Raw genomic sequence first — 24684 nt, 5'->3', positions numbered from 1 at the left:
GAAGAAGGTGCAGGTGCTGTAGTAGGAGCTGGTGTGGGTACAGGTGGAACCGGAGCAGCTTGTGCAGGTGTAGCTCTTTGTTGTGGAGGTGGCTGCACATTTTGAAATTATTGGTTTTGCTGTTGCTAGTTACCCTAGTTTCCCCATCTCAAATTAGGGTGATTCCTCCATCTTGGATTGTATCTATTTGTTGACAAATCATGGTTTTGCTGCTGATGTTGGGGCATATTGTTGTGGAAAATATTAGCTGCATATGCCTAAGGAGTATCCACTGGTGTAGAAGAAGAAAAAGCAACAGCCTGTTATTGCAATGCTAGGCAAGAGTTTGTAAAATGATCAACAGATGTATAAAGGCCATAAACTCTTGCAGTTGTAGCTCTCTGATTGGAAGCATGTTGATTGACCAATGTAGTAAGAGAATCAATCTTACTCTCCAATTTCTTAGTATATTCGGCTGCCCCTACATCATGGACTCCTCTAACAACTATATCATCACTCCTTGTGCCAAATTGTTGAGAATTGGAAGCCATGTTCTCAATTAGTTGCCTAGCTACAACTGGGGTCATGTTACCAAGAGCACCACCACATGCGACATCAATCATATTTCTATCCATGTGGTGCAGGCCTTCATAAAAATACTACAGAAGGAGATGTTCAGGGATTTAATGGTGAGGGCAGCTTGAATAGAGATTCTTGAACCTCTCCCAGTACTCATAGAGGGTCTCCCCAAATTGTTGCTTGATGCCAGAAATTTCCTTCCTTATGGTTGTTGTCCTTGAAGCTGAGAAGAATTTGGCAAGGAACAATCTCTTCAGGTCATCCCAGCTCGTGATGGACCTGGGTGCAAGGTAGTACAGTCAATCTTTTGTATTGCCCTACAACGAATGTGGGAAAGCCTTCAAGTATACATGGTCCTCTTGGACATCTGCAGACTTCATGGTGGAACACACAACATGAAACTGCTTCAAGTGTTTGCACGGGTCCTCACCTACAAGGCCGTGAAACTTTGGCAACAAGTGTATTAATCCAGATTTTAACACATGGAACTTCCTCTTCAGGGTATTGAATGCATAAACTATCATAAGTGAACTCTGGTGCAGTGAGCTCACTCATGGTCCTCTCATGAAGTGGAGGAGATTGATCCATGTTATCAGTATGAAAATCAGAATGCTCAAAATAAACAGTATGCTTAAAATGCAAAGAATGAGGAGTGTTAGGAGTATGATGAGAATCAGAAGAGTCAGGAAAAGTCACTGAATATTCAGCATGCAAAGATGGATTCCTGAGATGCCTATGTCCTCTATGGAATGTCCTATCAATCTCAGGGTCAATGGGTCGTAATTCACTTGGGTTTCTCCTAGTCATGCACCAAAATACATTAATTCTACTAGTATTGGCATAACATAGGGTATAACTACAAGTATACTCAAACGAACTCCAAATGACTTGAAAATTGGTAGGATTGTCCTTTGAGTGCTCAAACAGAACTGCAAAAAAAATCAGATCAAAAAATCAAAGTGCAAGTATTTTTAAATTTTTTTCAAAAGTGGAAAAAATGAAGAAAAATAACAAAAATGTCATTTTCTGGAGAATCTGAGTTTGCAAACTGGCAAAGCGGGTTTAAACAAGGTAGGAAATTCAATTCCACCCTAAATGCATATAAAATAATGTTGATTTTGATAACCAGAGCAAAAGTTATGGTCCTTTGAAGTTTCACTAAAAATCAGACCAAATGTTTTTGAATCTCCAACTCAGACCATATCAACTGCTCCAGCTATTTTTCCCATCAAGTTCAATGTCTTAGAAGTGGGGGGGAAAAATTTCAAGTCAAAACAAGCACAGTAGCTACCAGAACAAAAATCCACAAGTTAAATGCTAGAATCAGACACTATTCAACACTATTCACTCTACTAGAAATGACACTATTCATGCGCCGCGACACTATTCACTCTACTACAACACAAATAAGGTGCACACTGCACAAAATACACTGGAATGGAAACAGGCACTGAACAAAACAATAACATCACAATGAACATATACTAACTCAACCACACTTGAACTACATACACACCAAAACACCAACACACAAACACACACTGAAAATTTTACTTTGAGCAAAACGATTGGTCCCCGACAACGGCGCCAAATTTGATAGAGGTCATACCCCACCAAATTAAAACACTGAAAATGCAGTATATGAAAGTGAACCAAGTCGTCTCCCAATGACCAATATTTTCTTCCAAAGCTTCAATTTCCATATTCAAACACAACACAATAACTCAAGGGGGGTTGGCAGATTCCGATTCACACAAACTTCAACACAACAACAAAACGTAATTGCAATTTTGATTAAACAGTCACGAAAAATAGCAATGATTCCTTGCTTCAAATGAAATTTCACCCATCACAGATTGCAAATTTAATTAGTTTCGTTATTTCTCCTCAAATTCGTTGTTAAACAACTAAGTGGAGGTTAACCACGAATTGAACATGCAATTAAGCAATGCAAGCGTCTATGAATTTGTCGAAGTTCATTAAGCATGAAAATCAACTAAAACAAGTTCCCACTCTGAAAATTAAGCAAAATCAGATTGGGTTTTTTCAATTAAAACGCAAATGCAATCCACAATGAAGAAACAACAAAACCCACCAAACAAAACATTAATCTCAAGGTTTCATTTCATTCTTTGGCAAGGAATCAATGCGAAAACTTAGTTCCTCATGGAATCCGAATTAGGGTTCAACGAAATTTGCAATTCAACCATTCAAATGACTTCAAATTGATGCTGAAAGCTTAAAATGGTGCAATAAACGAAAATGAGCAAGGGATAATAGAGGAACAACGAAAACAGCCACCAAAAACCAAATTGCTTCAATATAAATGTTATCCAAGGTGTAGAAAATGTGAATACAGGTAATAGTTGTTGTCCATGACTCATAAAACGTGAAAAACGAGTGGAAAACACGAAAAATTAGCTTGTGCCTCCATGGGTCACCTTCCAAAGCTTAAAACATCAAAAATGGAGGTTGGAGAGAATGGAAAAGAGAGGTATGCGGCTGTTGCATGAAGGAGAAGACCTAATTTCGTGGTCATATCAAATCTGCCACTCATATTTACAAAATTGTCACTCTGCCACTCAGAATTACAAAAATGCCACTCTTGGGCCTCTAATGTTGGGTCATTCACTGAAATGATGTGGAAATGATGTGGCGATGATGTGGCGACTCTCTTCAACTGAATATTGATGTCCAAGCTCCAAAATTGCTTCACCCAAATACCTAAAAATAATTAAAAATGAAAATTAGGCCAAATAATGCGAAATTAACCCAAATTCGGAACAGTGGCCCAATAAAGCCCAATAGATGAAAACACACTAAAGATGAACAATTAAGCATTGAACAATTGTCAAATGGGTACACAAAGGCTAGTGGAATGAAGAAAAATAATGACTCATCAGTAAGGCATATAGGACGCTGTCAAAACATAAAATTGCACTACTGTCAATTATAGGGCAAAGTACTGCCCCTATATCAAAAATTTCAAGTCACATCATATTAAAGTAAAATTAAGGATAAAAAAAATTAATCAATGATGGTAAAGGCAATTTGATATTTTCAAGAAAAAAATCTTGTAGTATTTCACAAATGCCCTCACCATTTTCATTTAAATTATGCATCTCCAACTTTTAGAATCCAGTCAACACTAGTGCAAAATAGGATTTCATCAGCACTGAATAATGACGAACAGAACACCATTATCATTTAAAAACACTAGGTGGAAGAAGTGTAAATTTTTTAAATTTATAACGATAGGTTTCCACTAAACCATTGCTAAAACTTATTTTCACACATATGACGACAATTCCTCCTTGAATCCTTGTTAAAAGTCCTTTAGGTGAGAAATAATGACGACTAGTAGCATGTAACCGTTGTAACACCCCAAATTTAGGATGTCATGAGAAGCTATCATTGCTCTTTTTATTTAAAAGTAAAATGGTTATATCACAAAAAGACACTTAAAAACACCTTATAATTTAAATGTAAATAGATAGTCCAAAACTTCCATTGATAATAGTAATATAAAAAAAAATAAAGTTCCAATTAAATACTAGAAACAAAAGAAATTTTCATAGTCTTCACTGTTTGATTGAAGACTACAATTAAATTTTCATACTACAAACCCCTAGGTCCATTCCATTCTCTCCGCAATCTACTTCGTGTCAGAAACATCTACATTACCATTTGCTCTTGTATAATGCACACGTTATACGATCCTCGCACATCCAACAAACACACAAACCCCAAAGCCAAACAATCATACTAAACCAACATAGCATAACATTCATCTAAAATCATCATTAAATTCCACCAAGAGCTCTCAAGCAAGGCAAAACACTCTCAATATGCAACACCTGATAATTTCATATTGCCAACAAAGTACTCACCATCACATCATATAACCCATTTATTCACGTCACTCTCCTACCATGAATCACAACCTTGCACACCTTCATGCCTCAAAATCCTCACTTACATCTCTCTCTCTTGGAAAATAACTAATTCTAATAATTTTTTATCCAATCCAACTTAACAACACATTATGCAAACAATTTGGGATTTTAGAAATAAAACTATAGCTTGTGTAAAACTCCAAAAATTATGTGTTTATATTCAAATTAAAGATGATTGAATCAAGAATCAAATGCCATAATAACCAACTTAATTGAATAACTATAGATAAAGTTATGCAGAAAACAAGCAACAAAGGTCAATACTGTCAACAATCAAACTACAAGGACCTTGCAATATAAACCACTCTCACTACGGAGTTGTGATCAAGATCCGACCGGTCAACGTCAAGAACTATGTGTTAAGGATCAACTGTTAAAATTTCAGCTCCATCCAACGATTAACGAAGTAGTAACCTTCATTTTACGAAAAGTGTGCAGTGTAGGAAAATGGGTAGCGCCATTTGCGTGAAAATAAAAGAAAATTTGTATCATGGATAAAAGGAAAAGAGAAGTCCTATAGAATGGAAAGAAAAGAAAAAAAAAACAAATTAATCCGATAAGAACCCAAAAGGAAAAATACTGCACCACAATGCAATAATCGTAACACACTTTTTTTTCAAATATCTCATCACATTAAATGAAACCCAATACACAAAGCCAAAAGAAAGAATGGAAAGACCATGCACACATAAAACCATGCAACAGAAAACGCATGGCAAGGTTTTCAAAAGGTTTCATTATTAAGCAGAGATAGAAAAAAGAAACATGGTCAGCATCATTCATCAAACAACAAGAAAAACAAGAAAATAAAGCAAGGTTGGCTTCCCCTACCTAGATTGCTTCTTTCCCTCTCCCGTAGCCTTCAACTCTCAATTTCTCTACTCTTGTTTCTCTCCCTCTCTTCCTTCCAAAACCCTAACTTTTAACCTATATACCCCTCTCACTCCAAATCTTTTTTGTTAATATCCTTTGTTCTAAATTTAATTTTTCTTGGTTGTTATCATATTTTAAATCACAATTCATAAGATAGAAAAAGATAAAAAAACAAAATAAAATAAAACCAAGAAGAGAAGATAAAAAAATAAAATAAACTAAAATCACAATTCATACGTTAAAGGAAGAGAAGTTAAATTCATACGTTAAATTTATTGAAAGGAAAAACAGGTCACTTGAGGAACTAGCTAGAACTATTTAAATGAAAATTCACTACCTAAGTATTTTTGGGCTGATGCAGTCAACACTACTTGCTATGTTTTAAATAGAGTGTTGATTAGGCCAATTTTGAAGAAAACACCTTATGAACTTTTCAAAGGGAGGATGCCTGTTTTAAGTCACCTAAAAGTATTTGGATGTAAGTGTTTCATCATAAACAATGGCAAAGAAAGTCTTGGCAAATTTGATGCAAAAGCGGATGAAGGTGTTTTTCTAGGCTATGTTATACAAAGTCATGCATATAGAGTCTATAATAAGATATTGATGACTGTTGAAAAGTCTATGCATGTTGTATTTGATGAAACTAACCCATAATTGCAAGATCGTGTGCCTAAGATTGCAGATGAAGAAGATATAGTGCAGGAAAAGCAAACTACTGCAGAATTGGAATCTGCTGCATGAAATCAGTCAACTGAAAAGGAAATTCAGTCGGCTGAAAAAGCTGCAGACAACAACTTACCCAAGGAGTGGATTGAACCTAGGGGATTATCAAAAGACAACATAATTGGGTTGTTGCAATGCAAGATGAACTTAATCAATTCAATAGGAATGATGTGTGGTCTCTTATTCCTAAAACTGATGCAATGAATGTGATTGGTACAAAATGGTTGTTTAGGAATAAAATTGATGAAAATGGTAATATAGTTAGGAATAAGGCTAGGTTAGTTGCTAAAGTTTATAATCAAGAGGAAGACATTGATTTTGATTAAACATATGCACCTGTAGCTAGGCTATAAGCTATGAGATTATTGTTAGCATATGCTTGTATGTGCAATTTGTAAGACCCGTGGAACTTAATTAATTAAATAATTAATTAATAAATGCGGGTAGTAGAAGCCTTTATGGCTTTTTATGTTAATTGTTGTGACATGGAAAAGTACTAGCTCAAATGGTTAAGAGTACTTGATTGTGTGAGAGGATTTGGGTTCGAGTCCTATGTATGCCAATTGTATGATAGTTCATTTTGTGCATTATTTTAAAGTTATGATTGAATGTGAGTAGTGATAATACAATCCTAAAATTATAGGAATTATCACAAAACATAAATTGGCATAATGGTTATGCGTTGATTTGATGAATGGATGGTTGTGTGTTCACACCTTGATAGTCATGAACTAAACTTTATTTTTGCTAAATTTAACTTGGGAGTGAATGTGGAAGGGCAAAGGAAAACCTAGCATAAGGAGCAGCGAAGGAGGCTGGAAAAATAGTATAAAACCTTAATTCAATGACATTAAGTAGGTGTAAAAGGTAAATTTTCGTTTTGCTCTATTTACCTCTCATTAAGGCCATATTTAGTGATTAAGGAAGGGAGAGAAAGGGTTGTTTTAGGGTTGTCTTTGTGGCATAGCAATCAGAGCACGAATTCTAAGAGTGTGAGGAGAGAATTGAGTGTTATTGGGAGTGGACTTGAGAGGAAGAATTAGGCGGATTGGTGAATTGGAGAAGAACCCTCAAAGGCTACAAGTTTTGTGCAAGAATTTTAGATTAGGGGAAGCTGCCTATGCGTGTGTTAAATTAAATGTGCTATGATCTTACGTTTTTGCCCTTCTCAATTGGTTCCTGCGTGTTGGAAATTTCGTATTATATGTTATGAGATTGAGAATTGGGTTGTTTGATGTTGTGTGCAATTCCCTATTATGCCTTATATGACTAGAATGAGGGTTTTGGGTATTGAACGGTTATTGTTGGTTAAATCTCAAGTTTTGGTAGTTCAATTAGATATAAAACACGTTTATGTGGTTGCTTGTTGATATGGAATGCTTAGTAGTGATTAAACTGGGTTTTTGGTATGGTTTTGGTTGATTTCGCGCATGAACAGGGAAGGAACTCTACTATTTTCGCCCAAGCGAGTCCCTCTTGCCTAAGCGAAAGTTGTAGAAACTCGTTCCTAGTTTTGGCTTGAGCGTCTCGCTCAGGCAACCATTTTTTTTTGTTGAGCGATATGTTCTCTTGCGTAAGCGGGAATGGCTCGCCCAGGTGAGGTCGCGACGAAAAACGTCACGCATTCTATTTGAATCCTCGTCCAGGCGAGGGGTTGTGTGTTGAGCGAATAAGGGTCTCGCTCAGGCGCGAAGGACTCGCCTAAGCGAGAGATCATAGCGAGCACACTCGCTCAGGCGAGGAAGTCCCGCTTGAGCGAGACAAATGCACTCGCTTGGGCGAAGACCCCTGGCTTATGCGAGAATGTTGAGAATTCATGCTTGTTGTACTATTTGAGCTGGTTTGCTTGGTGTTTCCTAAATTATGGGAATTTTATGCATGTGTTTGTGGTGTTTGGGCTTGAAGGACTAAGTCCATAGGATTTGGGATGTGTTTCGCCTCATTCGCGAGCAAGGAGTTCGTGATGGGTGGACCGCATGCGAAACGTGAACGATTTAGTTCACTAGAGGTACTCTCGTTGGGATGAGTGAGCAAGGGAGTTCATCTCATGCTCAACTTGAGAATGCTATGAGCGAGGGAGTTCATAGTAGGAAAGGCGGGTAGGCGTGTCCAGGTTCAAGCGAGGAGTTCGAATGACGGGCGAGAGAGTCCGTGAAGCAGGACTACAAGCGAGTTAGGCTTGTAGGTTGGACCACGAGCGATGAAGGTCGTCAAAGCATAGAAAGTCCTAAGATTTAGAGTACATGCATGAACTCATCATGGTTATGAGTGTGGGAAAGTGGGTGTTTTTATGTAATAATAAATATTTATGAATTATCGAGTGGGTTGAATTCATATTTATTTATATCTATATGCATAGCTCACCCTATCTGTTTGTGTGTGGCGATGATTGGGTAACTTGTCATCCAGGAGCAGATGATGTTTCAGGTAAGCTAGGAGATGCTTAGTGACGGAGAGAGGGAGTAGAGTACATGGGAATTTTATAAAGACTTTTATTTAATTTTCATGTAATTTGATTTATAGAGTTTACTGTTTTGACCTTTAAATTGTAAATGGTGAATTCTGGATATTTTGACTATTAATAGTGGTTTATAAACCTACTTCCTAGGGCTGCAAGTGAAGCAACTCAAGCATGGGACATTTTTAAGCCAGTCAAAATACTATTTTAATCTACTGAAAAAGTTCAAAATGGAGGATTGGAAAGAGGCTGCCACTCCAATTGCTACAAATTGCCTTATGGATGCAGATGAAGCTGGAAAACAAGTTGATTCAACCAAATATAGAGGGTTAATTGGTTCCTTGCTACATATAACCGCTAGTAGGCTGGATATACAATTTGGTGCTTGCTTGTGTGCAAGGTTTCAATCCAATCCAAGGGAATCGCACTTCAAAGCTGCAAAAAGAATTCTTAAATATCTGAAAGGGACAACTAATGTTGGATTATGGTATTCTAATGAATCTAACATTGTTCTTAGTGGTTTTTCAGATTCTGACTATACAGGGTACAAATTGGATAGGAAAAGCATAAGTGGTACATGCCATCTACTTGGATCAAGCCTAATCTCATGGAATAACAAGAAGGAAGCTTGTGTAGCACTCTCTACAGCTGACGCTGAGTACATAGCAGCTGGACATGCATGTGCTCAAAGCATATGGTTGAAGCATCAATTTATGGATTATGGTGTAAAGCTAGAAAAGGTACCTCTTTATTGTGATAATGCAAGTGCAATCAACCTAACTAAGAATCCAATTCAGCATTCTAAAACTAAACACATTGAAATTAGGCATCATTTCATAAGAGATCATACTCAAAAAGATGGTATTGAAATCATGTTTGTGAAAACTAAAAATCAATTGGTAGATTTATTCACTAAACCACTTGCACATGATAGATTTAGTAAGCTTAGAACTGAATTAGGTATTCTTGACATGAAGAATATATGTTGATATCTGTTTAGCTTGTTAATCTTATTAGATCATGTGGGTGTTGCATTTAAAATGGTAAAAGTCTGCATAATTTGAAAACTGCTAGAATTTCAGTCAGCTAAATTTGCAAATTCAACACATAGATTTCACTTAAACTATCGAAATCTGCATAGTCTGTGTTCTGGAACTGTTTCAATCTGTTAATTCTCACAAAACAACACATATATTTCATTTAAATTAGTCTGGAGTGAATTTCGTGTAATGTAACATTTTTAGTCAACTAAAACTGCAAATTTAACACACAGATTTCACTTAAAACTGCCACTACACCAAAAATCAGTTTTCTGGTACAATTTTAGTCGACTAAATATGTATTTTTATGTGCTAAAATCACTTATGTTGATGTGGATTTGCTTGAATTGATTTTAATTGATTGACCCAGTCAAAGTATGCATCATATGACTATTTTTGGACTGTAGTAGCAGCATGTAACTTCTATTACATCAGCTAAAATCAACTTTTCATATTACATTGACCATAAAGTGTTTAAATTACATGATTTCCGATGAGCATGCATTAGATGTGAACTATTTGTGAGTGGATTGTTCATAAAAAACATGGGAAACACATCACTACATCTCTGATTCAGATTCTCTCACATTTATTGGTTGTGATTTCTTGTACTGCATTGAAACCAGAAAATCTGCACAATTTAATTGACTGATTCTAAAAATCAACATGTTGATTCTATAAATACTTCCATAAGCATCATACATTGCCATTCTCATTTGCTAGTAAGAGCCAAACCTACATTTCACCATGCCTAGAAGATCACGAACAACCCCCTCAGATGGTGAAAGATCAACCCCATCTACTCTATCATCTCCAAATGCCATGAATCAAGGAAGGCTTGAGGTATGGCTTGAAGGCCATGAAGACAGAATTTAGACCTTCTTGATTGAGATCAATAGGAGCCAAATCATCTTTCCTAAGGTGATTCGTATGTCATGGCTAAGGGCAGAAAACTTTGGCAACCTTGAGCAATATCTCAAAACCCAATAATTGAAGACATTGGTTGAACTTTCGGGCAAGGTGTATCCGGATTTGGTGAAGGTGTTCTATGCCAACCTCAAGTTCAGCAATGGCATTCTCAAAACAAGTGTCAAAGGTGTGGAGATGGAAATCACTAGGCAAACATGGAAGGATGTGGCTGGCCTAAGGCAAAGAGGTGTGCAAGTTCGTAAGGGTGAAACTAGTGTAGTGGATGAATTCAACAAAGTGCAATACTTCAACCAATGTGTGCGAAATCAAGGTGAACAAACTATAAATTTCCATGTGGGAAGGCTTCGTGTGGAAAAAAGGTTGCTAGCTATGGTGGTGACCAAAATCATCATGCCTAGGGGGAGTAATCATGCAATCTTGAATGAAGGTGATCTTATGGTGATGTACTACGTTCAAAATGGTGTGATGGTGGACTGGACATACACAATTTCTCAACCAGCTTCAAGACCTCAACATGGCACAAAATGCACATCATGCATACTGCAGAACTAGGTTCCAAGACTTGGATAACCAACTCCACAATGTTCATGACCTCCTCTTCAATGTCTACAACAGAGATAACCCTAGGAATGAGTGAAGGGGATGGCTTATAGGTCATGCATTGCATTTTCGTGTTGCATTTTGTATGTCTGTCTATCTGTTAAAATTTTTTAATCGGCTATTTTCTCATTTCAATCGACTAATTATTAGTTTTCAGCTTCATGATGTATCTGTTATTTTTTTTTCTGTTTTGGTGTGCTTGTATTCGTATCAGGTGCCCTGATACACCCCTATGTTAATGCTTTAATGAAAATTTTCATCTTTCCAAAATGATCTATACATTTACTTTCATTTGATGAATCCATAGGGGAGGAAAAATAGATAAATGAGTAAAATTGTGTTAAAATTGGAAAACCTAAAATAAATCTGCTGGAATCATATAATACTACAAACTTAATCTAAAATATGAAGTTAAATCACATTATTAGTGATAGGAAGAGCATATGCATATGTTATATGTATGTATGCTTGTGTGTTTTTGCTTGGTTGTATATTTGGAATATTGGTATCTTATATGCAAAAGCTTTTTCATGTTTCTCTATGGATCTTAGCCCATCAATTCAACTCGAGGATGTTGGCTTCATCAATTCAGGGGGAGATTGTTGGCACAAACAAGCTTGAAGCAAAGAATTGATAAAGCCATATGCATGAAGATCTTAGGTGTTTAATGAAGATTGATGAAGATGCACTTGAAGATTATGTTTTAGTGTGTTAAATATGAAAATAACATGTTAAATGTAATGTTTTAGTGTTATATCTTGTTGGTAGGCTATATGACATAGGTTAGATGTCTTGTGTGCCTTAGTGTGTCTTTTTTAATCTATTAAAATGGGTTTTCACAGGTTAAAAGGCTTACTATATATAGTTTCTTGTATGAATGCATTCAGTCAATTGAATTATTTTTCAATCGACTGATTTCACTTAAGTCAAGTGAAATCAGCTGACTATACGGAAAATTCAACCGACTATTTTCACTTAAACCAGACTATATAAGTTGTGTTTTCGCGAGTAGAGGTGCGAATCTGAGTTTTTTGTGCATGAAACTTTGTCATTCCTCTCTGGAAAGCTCTCTCTCTGCAATACACAGTTGCAACTCATGTTTTGAAGATCTTGGTTGATCTTGGAGGTATTTTGGCTTGTGACTAGCTTGAAGAACACATGTATGGTTGGCTAGGGACAACCACCATTAGGTTTGGATGTTCTTGTGCCTCTGGTTGGTTTGCCTGATGTGATTTCAGGTCTGTAAGTGTGATTCTTGCAAGGTGTGTGTCTAGATTTTTGTGTGAGTCAAAAAATCTTTTTCTATGTTCAAAAGTGTAATCTTGGTGTGTGATTTGTAAAACTTTTGAATATAGTGGAAACCAGGCTCAAGTTGTCCTGGTAAACTAGATGTAGCTCTGTGATTGAGTGAACCAGTATAAAAACAATTGTGCAATTCTCTTTCCCTCATATCCCCCACTTTGAATCTCTTTAAAAACTCAAGAAAACCAAGCAATTCGTTCTTTGGTGTGATTTAATGCGTTCTTGTATAATCTGAGGCTTTATACTTGTTATAAATACTGTTTGGAACAAGTCTTGTATGTAAAAGATTGTTGTTTGAGTTGAATTTGCGAATTCTGCATTCTGCATAAATCTCCAGTATTTTAGCCGACTAATTTGTCTTTTTAATCGACTGTTTCAGAGCTCCAAGAACAATTTAGTCTGCTAATTTATATTTTAATCGACTGAAGTGTACTAGTATGCTACATTTACACCCAAACTTTCCAGTCCATCAATTCAATTGAAAAGAGGTATAAAGCCAATTCAACCCCCCCTCTTGGCTAAAATCACCATTTCAAAACTAACACTACCTTCTATAACAGATCAAGGAGCTTGAAGAGGCACAATGGACAACATAACTGACCTGCACCAACCCATGACTGCAGCTACAAACCTTCTACCTAGGTTACTAGTTAGGACTAGCTTAGTTAGTTAATATAGTTAGGTTAGTATTATTACTTGTAATAAGATGTAACATGCGCGAGGGTAGTGTATTTTGAGCTGATAATACCAGCATAATTGTTGACACCATAACATACACACCATTCCCAAAAACAGAAACACCACACCTCATAAAAAAATCACAACACTGCATTCTCTCATTTTTCTTCCCTCATTTAGAGCTTTCTTGATCCATTAATCGCACAGTAGGCTCTGTCATCAAGATTATCCATATTATGTGTGATTTCATCTATTTTCACCAAACATAACTATTGTAAGTACTTTTGGTTCATTGAATGTATGTTTACCATTCAATTTCATTGATTATTTCTCTCATTTTTCTCTTTTATCTACTAAATTGAACCTTGTTGATTCCATATATTACTGAATTCAGTTTGGAAACACACTAAAATTCAAATTAAGCATAATCATCTAACTTCTATCAAAGGTCATTTGATTAGAATGAACAAGAATCAAGCACTTTGAGCTTAGTTGGTGAATTTTGGTTTAGTCGACCTACTCACATTATTGTTCATCTCTAATTCATATTTTGTATATATGATTCTAATGTTAATAAACCATATACCTCCATGTTAATGTTTTTTTTCAATTTTCTTTCAATTATTGTGACCAATTCGAAGTTCCAATTCATTGTTTCTTCCATTGAATCATCAATATTGCACTTCGGTAGTGGAGGCAGTTAAATTCGTTAGTTTTGCTATTTTTAGGCTATAGATGTTCAAATTTGGAGTTTAACTCAATCATTTTGATCCGTTTCTAGTTTCTATAGTCAGTTAAAGTTGTTTAGAACTCATTCATATTTTCAATTCGTTCGTTTAACTATTTGATGATCATATTTGAATTTGTTCTTCATCTTTATACATGAACAATTATGCATTTTCAAGTTCTCTAGTTTTTAGGTTAAAACATATAAAATTATGTTCCAGTGAATTGTATCAAGTTTGAGTAGTATATTTGAGTTAGTTTAAGCATTTAGGTTAGATTACAATAGTTGCATTGTAAAAACCCAATTCTTTTGCATTTACAAAAGTGAAAATGAGTGCATATAGTTCATACTTTTCTTACTTCTCTAACTTAAGATTTTTGGCAGAATTTCATTTAGATTCTCTTAACATGAATTGAATTTTCTTTAGAGAGATTTTAGTTTGTTTAGATTAGTGTAATTAGATTTCCTCCAATTAGCACATTCAAACATTCATAATCATTCAAAAGCTAGTTTTTCCTTCTTGGGATTAACTTTTGGTTTCACACTATGCTATAGAAGTGAGGAAATCGATCTTTATTACATTCTTAATGACAAAAGAGTTTATCATTCCTCCATCTGTTGTGAGGTGAGTTTGTTTTGGGCTAGTATAGCATTGGGTGTGTTCAGTTCAAAACACCACTCTTTTATGGCTGACTCATATCATGACGTGCTTAGTAATTAGTTGCAGCCAAAACTTCAACAATTGCCACAACCTTTTCAACACTTCTTGTCATCATGGCCTCCAACAACATCTTTTTGTATGGCTTCAGCCTGCTATAGAACATGTTAAGTTGTGCTACTTCACCAAAGCCATGGTTGGGACATTTTCTCAAGAAGGATTTGAATCTTTCCCATGTTTCACATATTTATTCATCACTTGTTGTTGATTCATCATTTTGAGACTAATTAAAACTAACAATTACTCAAAATTTTGATTAAAAGTAGTGTTTGTAAGTTTTGAAATGGTTGAAATGCAAAGAAAGGGGGTGTTGAATTGGCTAGTAAAAAAATAAGGTAACTTTAAATGGCTTAAAACTGCCTTTAATTGAATCAAGCCAACCAACAAGTAAGGATGCAAACACTTCTGGATTGGACAATTTTAACCGATCAAAAATAGAGTTCGATTGATTTTATTAAACAGATGCAGTACTAATATAATCAATAGATTGAATCACAAAAATAGTTGACGAAAATACTGGGAAAAATGAAAAAATGCAGATTTGTTATTTAAAGCAAGATCAATGTAAAAGATTAGTCAAGACAGGATTCAATGAGATATACAAACATGATCAATGTTGTAGATAATGCTAAAACATTCAAGAATGTCAAAAATATGGTTTATATAAATTCTTTAAACTTTAAATTACAAAACAAGAGAGAAGTGTTAGAGAAAAGAGTAATGCACAAGACTTTTATATTGGTTCACGCAAACCTCAGCTACACCTAGTTTGTTAAGGCAACACAAGCATGACTTTGCACTATTTCAAAAGATTTACAAAGTTTACACTTTTACACTTTCAAAATATGCTAAAACACACACAAAAGACTCTTGAATCACACAAGAACCAAACTAGCACAACAAGACACCTCTTGTAGACCTAGAAAACCACCAGGCACACACACAAAGCTTGAGAAAGATCAAACCTCAGTGGTAGCATAACCCTGCCTACCACAACCACCTTCTCCAAGCTTCTAACACCAAGCAAAAAGCTCCAAGAATTGATCCAAGATCAATCTTCACCAACTGCAATCTGTATGATCACACACGAGAGAGAATTCCACAGTTTCCAGAATCATTTTGCGCTCAAAAAAGATCTTGCTACCTCTCTTTCGAAAAATATAGCTTTAATAGTCAAACTGTTACGAAATTCAACAGGTTAATTTTCAAATCAATTGGTTGATTTCAGTTAACTTAAGTGAAATCAGTCTATCAACAAATAAATAAACTGATTGTATAAGTCACAGTTAAGACTATTGTAGCGTACCTTTTAATCTGTTAAAAATTCATTCAACAGATTAAAAGACATCATTTAACTTGTTGAAAAATATTTCAATAGATTAAAAAACACAAAAATTTGGTTGTTAAAGCATGTTATTTGAGTGAGTTTCGTGCATTTCGTGTTTCTGCATAATCTCCTAGAATAGCAACTGATTGATTTTATTTTTTAATTTGTTGAATCATATTACATGAATAAATTAATCTATTGATTTTTTTAATAGACTGAAAAGTGTAATTCTGCAATAATACATTTATGATTTACTAGTCAATTGAATTCGTTTTAAAATGGTTTTCAAAAGTTTTAATTGGACATTTTTTAATACTAAGCCAATTCAACCTCCCCCCTCCACCTTCTTGGCTTTTAAAGATCTTTTAAACCTACAGAACTAACTTTGGCATCAAAGTGTCTTTTGCAAGCACCTCCCTACCCCTTACCCCTTTTCATTCGAGACTATAAGAGAAGTTCCCTTTGAAGTCGAACCCGCAGACTTTTGGAGTTGTGTAGGAGACTTTCTAGGATTTAGTTGACCTTATAAGAACAATTTGAGAGGTGATGTCAAGTTGATGGTGGTGTTTCTCTCTATTAAGGAATTCACTACCTTAGTAGAGAAGGTCAAAGTAATGGAAAAGTTGAAGGCACTAACACAAAAAAGGCCTTTAACATCACCTCTTTAACGTCTGCTCAAAAGAACACCAACGTTAAAAATGATTGGTGGCTTTTTTCTAAATAACTAGACAATTTTAACGTCTACCCCTGGATCCACCGACGTCAAGTAACGTCGGCCCATCAGCACCCCAACGTCATCTTTAGAAGCACGTCGGCCCATCAGAGCCCCGACGTCAAATTACGTCGGCCCTAGAGATGCTCGACGTTAAATTACGTCGGCCTTGGAGATCCCCGACGTTAAATTACATCAGCCCAGCACAGCACATACATTAATTTGTTTCCTAAAACTAGCGCGAACCCCTTTCCTCCCCTCTGTTATGTTGCGCGTTCTTCTCCTCCGTGCCGGCGACAGCGAGAGCCACCATTGCAGGTGAGTTTCATCGTTTTCCACCACTGAAAGTTGTTGGGTTTTGATTTGTGGATTGATTTAGGAGCTTTGAACCGAATATTTTTCGTTTTCGTCCCCATGTTGCAGTGTTATTCTTCGTCTCCGTGGTGTGTGAAACAGAATATTGGCCTCGCACATTCTCCCCTCCGTGTCGGTGACGACGCCATTGCAGGTACGTTTTTTCATTTTCCACCACTGAAAGTTGTTGGATTTTGCTTTGTGGATTGGTTTTGAGTTTTGAGCCCAATATTTATCATTTTCATTCTCATTTGGTAGTGTTTTTCTTTCCCATTTGGCCAGCCAGTAGCATGTCCAGCCCCTAAGACCACTCTCCTCCAACTTCGATTTTGGTTTTGCAACAAGAGGTTAGCTTTACTTATCCTTCTTTTTGCATTTTGTTAGTTTGTTCATATTGTATGTATGTAATTGATTAATTTTTTTTTACCGTTGTAGTTTAACATTTTGAATATTTTTTAGTTAGTTTTTTGGGTCTACTTTTTTATTTTGAATTTTTATGTTAATATTTACATAATTTTGAAAGAAATTTATGTTTATTGTTAGATTTCTTTCATTTAAAATATTTTCAATTTTATTTGATTTTTTAATACTATGGTTTCATTGTTGTTTTATATATGAAGATTTATTACAATTTTAATTAAACACTGAGCGAACCTTAGTTCTCGTTTAAGATTTAGTACAAATGATTAAATTTTTAATCGTTTGTATTAAATCTTGAATTGTCCGATCGGACAGTTTGGAAGAATTATTTTTCATAATTTGTTATAACGTATACATTGAGGTTTATGCATAAATTTCATAAAATTTTGATTGAGTCTAATTTGTGTTGTTCTCTGGATGCGTACTTGATTTTGATCATGATCGATCGCTTTCATTTCGTGTACTTCAGAGACCAATGCGAAATGCTGTCGAAATTTTGTGAAGTTTATGATTTTTGACTTCTTTGTATACGTGTTAGCAAATTATGAAAAATAATTTTTTCGAATGGGTAGGGCCTCACCTTGTGAGAGTTAAAAGTTTGAGATTGATTGAGGTTTTTACGAACATAGTACGGATCGAAGCTGGATGAATGAGCGTCGCATAAGTGAAGAGTATGAAAAAGGGGTTTCTGACTTTTTGCAATATGTTCAAGAACACGCAATCGGTGGAGCAAGCCAATGCTCCTGTAGAGAGTGGAGATGTGATCAGCATCGATGTCACCGACGAGGGGGAACAGGCCAACCTGCTGGTGGTGCAGGGATATGAGTGGGCACCCTATGAGCCGCCCACGCATGCAACGAGGTTCCGATGGGGGAATGACCTTGGGGACCTGGTCGAGCGGACAAAGGTCTTTGGCGACGAAGTGGAGGACGGGTTCCTCCGGGTAAAGGTCTGGGCGAACAACGAAAGGGTGTGCCACGGTAAGGAAGGAGCGAAGCTAGACTTTTTCTATGTCTATGCTTGCTTGTTCCACGACTTGGGCCTGACCGTATCGTTCGCCGACTGGCAAATGGCGGTGCTAAGGGAGATCAGGTGTGCTCCGACCCAGATACACCCAAACGCTTGGGCGTCCATGCAGGCCTTTGATGTTCTCTACCGAGCGGCCGGTCTGACCGCAACCATGTCGCTATTCCTGCACTTCTACAAGACCCTACCAACCACATCTAAAGGTTGGGTTTCTTTTCTTGGGGTGAACAAATAGCTTGTTCAGCCTTTACCTTGCTTTGTACAAGGGTTTTAAGACCGGTTTTTTCAAGGTCTCAATTCCTCGTCGGGGCAGGAAGTATATTTTCGATGAGGAGGATCGGCCGAAGTTCCCCCTCTACTGGACGGCGTTGCCCCCGCCAGCTGATCCTTGGGCGGAGGACCGTTTGACCCCCGCCGAGCAGGTCAACCTTGCCGTCCTCAAGACTCTCCCTGACAAGATCCCACTGAGGCCCTGATCCAATGTCTCCGCTCTCCAGACTTGCCGAGGGCGGTTTATGGTTAATTGTTCTGATCTTCCCGATCGTTGTAGAGGTCGCTATTAACTTACGCAATTTTTATTTTGTTTGCAGATATCATGGCCCGCACGATGATCTCCAACGCTGAGTTCATGGCCCGTGCGAAGACTCGGCGAAAGGAGGATGATCCAGCGGAAGAGATTGCGCCCCTCTAAAGCGTCCAAGGTGGTCCCTCGACAGCTCCCTCTCCTACAACTAATGCACCGACCGGTGTGTCAAGTGTCGGGACCAAGCCTCGGATAGTTGTCATCCCCCCCACTACCGTTCTGCCCGCTACAGCGGATAAGGGGAAGAAGACGAAGAAAGACGAATCCCCTGTGGGTCACTCGTCCAAGAGAAGTAAGAAGGTCGAGGCTTCCGGGTCATTGGCCATCGCCTTCCTCGGTAGCGAGGTTCGGCTTGATGAGGAAGTCTCCTTCCACCTGGGTCCTCGCGTCAAGGACATGTTGAAAGACGTGTCCGAGGAGGAGGCTTTGCGAACGGTCGGGGAGCTGAGTCTTAGGCTGTCTGCAATTTGTACTAAGTTCCCAAGGGCCGATCAAAGCAGGATTGACGGCCTAGAGAAGGAGCTCTCGGCGGCCAAGGTGGAGCTTCAAGAGGTGAAGGCTTCTGCGTCGGACTTGAAGACCCAGTTCGATCGCTTGAATGTTATGAAGGCCGAGCATGCCAAGTGTGTCGGCCTACTCAAGGCTGCCGACGATCGGGCGAAGGAAGAGCAGCTGAAGGCCAAGGAGGCAGCCGACAAGCTGCGCAAGCTTCAAAGACGCTTCGATGACTTGTCATTGGAGCACCTAGCCGTCGTTGGATCGGCTGCAGATTGGCAGAAGAAGGCCAAAGAGTATTAGGCTGAGTTGTGCATCGCCGATGAGCAGGTCTTCGCTCAGTATGAGACGGGTTTCTAGAATGCTGTTAATCAAGTTGTCTACTTTTATCGCTGCTCCCCCGATCGGTTTGACGTTCACTTGGGGGTTGTTGACGGGAAGCTGGAGAGGGTTTACAAAGCACTCGATGAAGCGACCATTCCTGCTTCGACCTCCTCTCCTCCTACGACCGACTCATAGCTTATTTTAAATTTGATTTTTTGTATATTTAGATATAACCGATCGAGTTCGATCGACCATCTGGTCGATCGCGCTCGATCGGTTATTAGGCCATCTTTTCTTAAACAATTACATGTATATGGCAAGCATGTTTTTCTTTTGCTCCATCGAGTTTGTCTCTGTTTGCTATTGTTAATGGCTACCGGCCTCTCGTGACTGTTTAGGCAATCGGCCTTATCTATATATTGCTTACGTCGAATACTTAGGGCGGTCGGCCCTTTTTATCTTGGTTATACTCGCGTTGATGTGCGGGGCTGTCGGTCCCCATTTTTTAGCCAATTTGGTGGGACGGTTGGCCCATACTTTAATTGTTTTGCGTCGATCAATGAGGGCGATCGGCCCATCTTTTTAAGTTTAAAATGGTCGGGCGATCGGCCCATCTTTTAACTTTCGTTTGTTCGGCGTATTTGACTTGGTTTAATTGCTACGCTTAAGGCCCGAACGGTTCGGCTTGATGCTTATGCGTTTATTTTTAACCAGTCTAGATCGTTGGCGTTGTGCCTTAATCGTAGTTGACAGGTCGTGTCACTTACTTTACCCGTAGGGTTAGTTAGATCGCTTGGATCGGTGCTGACCGAGCGGGGCTTCCTCGTGGAAGCCCGCACCTTGACTAGTCAGGCTTTTGCTCGGGTCCCGTAGGGACCCTATCGGTTAGTTAGTTGGAGTTGCATGAAACGCTCATTTTATTTACAATGGCATCAACTGTAATACATTTTTAAATGTGAAGCGTTCCATGTGTTCGGTATTTCCCCTCAGGTATTCTAGCCGATAAGCTCCGTTCTGTAGACTCTCGGTTACGCGAAACGGCCATTCCCAGTTCGGCGCCAGCTTTCCTTGTGTTGATTTCTTGCGAGCTTCATTGGTCTTCCTCCACACCAGGTCTCCATGGACAAAGCTCCTCGGTTTCACCTTTGCATTGTACCTTCTTGCCACCATTCTCTTGCATGCCTCGGTTCGCACGGCCGCTCTTTTTCCCCGCTCGGTCGTCCAGTCCAACTCCTCTCGCATGCGCCCGCAATTCACGTCGAGGTTTTGCATTTCCCGTCGGAGCGCCGGTTCTCCTAGTTCCACTGGCAGCATAGCATTCGTTCCGTACGTCAAATTGAAGGGGGATTCTCCGGTCGTCCCATGTGGAGTGCATCGATAGGCCCAAAGTATCTGCGGTAGTTCGTCCACCCATGCTCCCTTAGCTTCTCCCAACCTTTTCTTCAACTCTGCCACTATGACCTTGTTCATGGCCTCGGCTTGACCATTAGTTTGAGGATGCTCGACCGAGCTGGTTAGGTGGCGTATCCCTACTTGCTTATAGAAGTCCCTCAGTTTTTTGTCGATGAACTGCTGGCCGTTATCAGTGATGATAGTATGGGGCAGACCGAAACGGCAGACGATGTTCCGCCAAACGAATGAGTGGACCTGTCGAACGGTGATGTTGGTCAGGGCTTTTGCTTCGACCCACTTGGTGAAGTAATTTACGACGACTAGTATGAACTTCTTCTGCGCTCTGCCGATGGGGAAAGGCCCGACTATGTTCATACCCCATTGTGCGAACGGTCATGGGGCTGTTAGGTTGTGCAGCTCGGTTGGAGATCTCTTGACGTCGTTCCCGTGCGCCTGACAACCTTCACATTTTCGTATCATCACCTCACAGTCCGGTTCCATGGCCGGCCAGTAATACCTCGCCCGGAGTATCCATGCCTTCATCGTTCTTCGGCCGGTATGCATCCCGCAAACGCTGTTGTGGACCTTGTTCATGACGTAGCCTGCTCCTTCCTCCGACAGACATTTGAGGAGCGGCGCGGTGAACCCTCGCTTGTACATGTCCACTCCGATTATGACAAATCGGAGCGCCCGGCGCCGCTCGATCGGCTTCATATCTTCCTCAGCGTCACTTCTTCTCAGTAGTTCCCGAACCTCACTTCTCCAGTCTGCTAGCCGGTCGACGGCTGCGCATTTTTCCACTGAGGGCTTCATCAGGGTTTGCCTGATGATGGTCTTCAGCTGACCCTTCTCTTTTCCTTCCGCCAGCTTGGATAGCCTATGGGCTCTGGCATTCTTCGCCTGGGGGGATATGATGGACAGTCACCTCTTCGAATTCTTTCATGGCTTCGACCACCTTGTGATAATACTGTAGTAGCAGATCATCTTTGACTTGATATTCCCCATGCACTTGCCCGACCATAAGCCGTGAATCGGTGTTACACTTCAGCCTTCGAGCTCCTAGGTCCTTTGCTAGCCTCAGGCCAGCGATCAGTGCTTCATATTTTGCCTGGTTATTCGACGCCTTGAACTTGAATTGTAGAGAATGGTCGACCGTGAAGTCGCCCGGTCCTTCGATGACAATCCCCGCTCTTGCGTTACGCTTATCTGACGAGCCATCGACGAAGAGCACCCACGTTTGTTTCGACGGGGAGGTCGGCCCGTGGAGTTCTACTGCGAAATCTGCCAAGTGTTGCCCCTTGACGGATCCTCTCGGCTCGTACTTGAGACCAAACTCTAACAGCTCAACCGACCAAGTAATCATCCTCCCAGCCAGGTCGGGCTTCCTGAGTATCTTGGCTATGGGATGATCGGTGCGGACGATCACCTGGTGGCTTTGGAAGTATTGGTGTAATTGACGCGCGGCTGTCAATAGCGATAGGGATATCTTTTCTATCAGTTGGTATCTGATATCCGTGCTCTGCAATACCCGGTTGATGAAGTACACCGGTCGCTGCTCTGGATTTTCCTGCACCAGGGCCGCATTGATCGTGTCGTCCAAGACTGATAGGTATAGCTGCAAAGGTAGTTCCTCGACCGGTCAGATCATTATCGGGGTGCTACTGATCATCACCTTCTTCATGATCTTGAGAATCGGCTTGATCTTCTCTTTTAACTTGGGTAGAAAGCGCGCAAGAGACGTCAGACGCCCGGCCAACCGTTGGATCTTCTTAAGGTTTTTGGGACTCCTCATCTCAGTGATGGCGGTGCACTTGTCAGGGTTGGCTTCGATCCCTCGGCCGGTCAGCATGAACCACAGGAATTTGCCAGTCGGCACTCCAAATACGCACTTCTCCGGGTTGAGACGCATGTTGTACTTGCGCACTTGGTGGAAGACCTCCTTGAGGTCGCGAACGTGGTCCTTAGTCGTCTATGATTTTACAACCATGTCGTCTACATATAGCTCCATGGTTCGACCGATCTGCCCTCTAAAGACCCGATTCATTAGCCTTTTGTAGGTCACCCCAGCATTCTTCAGGCCGAACGGCATGACTTCGTAGCAAAAATTGGCTCGATCGGTGATGAACGTTGTCTTAGATCTGTCCGGACCATACATAGGGATCTGATTGTACCCTGAGTATACGTCTAGAAAACTCAAGAAATTGTGCCCCGAAGCTTCATCCACAAGCCGATCGATGTTGGGCAAAGGGTATGTGTCCTTCGGACATGCCTTGTTGAGATCTGTGAAGTCCGTGCACATCCTCCACTTCCCGCTCGCCTTTTTCACCATTACCACGTTCGCCAGCCACGTGGTGTACTTGATTTCCTTTATGAACCCGGCCCCCTCCAGCTTCTTCACCTCCTCTTCGACCGCTCGTTACGCTCCTCCCCCATCTTCCTCTTTTTCTGGGCGACCGGTCGTGCTTCTTTGAAAATCGCTAGCTTTTGGGACATAACATCGGGCTGGATTCCCGTCATGTCGGCTGATGACCATGCAAAGAGGTCTCGATTCTCCAGGATGATCGCGCCCAAGAGTTCTTCCTCGTCCGGCTTCAGAGTTCCCCCTATCTTTGTGACTTGGCCCGGCTGCGCCCCGATCAAGATCTCCTTTGTATCTCCGCCAGGTTGGATCCAATCCTCGGTGTTCGTTTAAGGGTCCAGATCAGTCATGGCGACTTCCGATCGGTGCTGTTTTCTGGGGCGGCTGTAAGGGGTGATCCTTAACCCAGCTGCATAGCACTGCCTCGCGATCTGCTGATCCGCGTGCACGGTGCATATCGTTCCCCTATCCGACGGGAACTTCATGGCCAGGTGCAGGATGGAGACGATCGCTCCGAAGGCATTCAAACAAGGTCTTCCTAGCAAGACATTGTAGGAAGTGTTAGCTTCAACCAAAAGGAATTTAACCCTTACCTCCCGACCGTCCTTCCACGAGTCGATCCTGGTGCGGAGATCCAGGTAGCCCCTTGTGTCTACCCGCTCGTCCGAGAATCCGACGATTTGTTCGTTGTAGGGTACCATCAAGTCTTCGGACAAGTTCATTCTCTGGAACGTTTTCCAGTACAGAATGTTGACTGAGCTTCCCTGATCTACCAGGACCTTCCCAATCCCATACTCTACTACTTCGATGGAGATGACCATCGGGTCGTCATGATCGGGGTCTGGGGCTTTGAAGTCCTCGTCGATGAAGGTGATAGGGGGCATCGATCACACCTTCTTCTCCACCAGGTGGACCGACTTGAGCGCCTGGACATGCCTCTTTTGAGCAGATGAGCTTAATCCTCCTCTGGTGAATCCCCCTGAGATGGTGTTGATGTAACCCCTTAAGGGTTTGTCCCTGCTCCGACTGCGACTCTTCCTCGGGCTTCGGTGTGCCCTAGATGGCTCCCTCCTTCGCCTATCGGGCTCTCGCTCTCGCCGCTTCTCCCACTTGGTTGGGGCCTGTCTTC

General features: G+C 40.1%; 1 protein-coding gene and 1 non-coding gene across 2 annotated transcripts; one reads left to right on the top strand and one right to left on the bottom strand.

Moving 5' to 3' along the window:
* Positions 1–660: 660 nt before the first annotated feature.
* LOC114195713 (small nucleolar RNA R71) lies at positions 661–767 on the top strand. Its single transcript, XR_003606546.2, has one exon. It is a non-coding gene; the product is annotated as a small nucleolar RNA R71 (small nucleolar RNA).
* Positions 768–23884: 23117 nt separating this feature from the next.
* Positions 23885–24439, bottom strand: LOC146884268 (uncharacterized). Its single transcript, XM_085665926.1, has one exon. The coding sequence runs from the start codon at positions 24437–24439 to the stop codon at positions 23885–23887; it is 555 nt and encodes a 184-aa protein (XP_085522052.1).
* Positions 24440–24684: the final 245 nt, after the last annotated feature.

The sequence above is a fragment of the Vigna unguiculata genome, chromosome 8 (genome assembly GCF_037176805.1).
Source record: "Vigna unguiculata cultivar grain cowpea cultivar isolate G323 ecotype 2 chromosome 8, ASM3717680v1, whole genome shotgun sequence".
NCBI classification, from domain to species: Eukaryota; Viridiplantae; Streptophyta; class Magnoliopsida; order Fabales; family Fabaceae; genus Vigna; species Vigna unguiculata.
The sequence above is the reverse complement of the archived record's forward strand: the minus strand, read 5'-3'. Positions and strand labels throughout refer to the sequence as shown.

Excerpts from the sequence above, each read along its gene's own strand:
- LOC146884268 (XM_085665926.1), bottom strand. The coding sequence starts at position 24,439 with ATGCCCCCTATCACCTTCATCGACGAGGACTTCAAAGCCCCAGACCCC.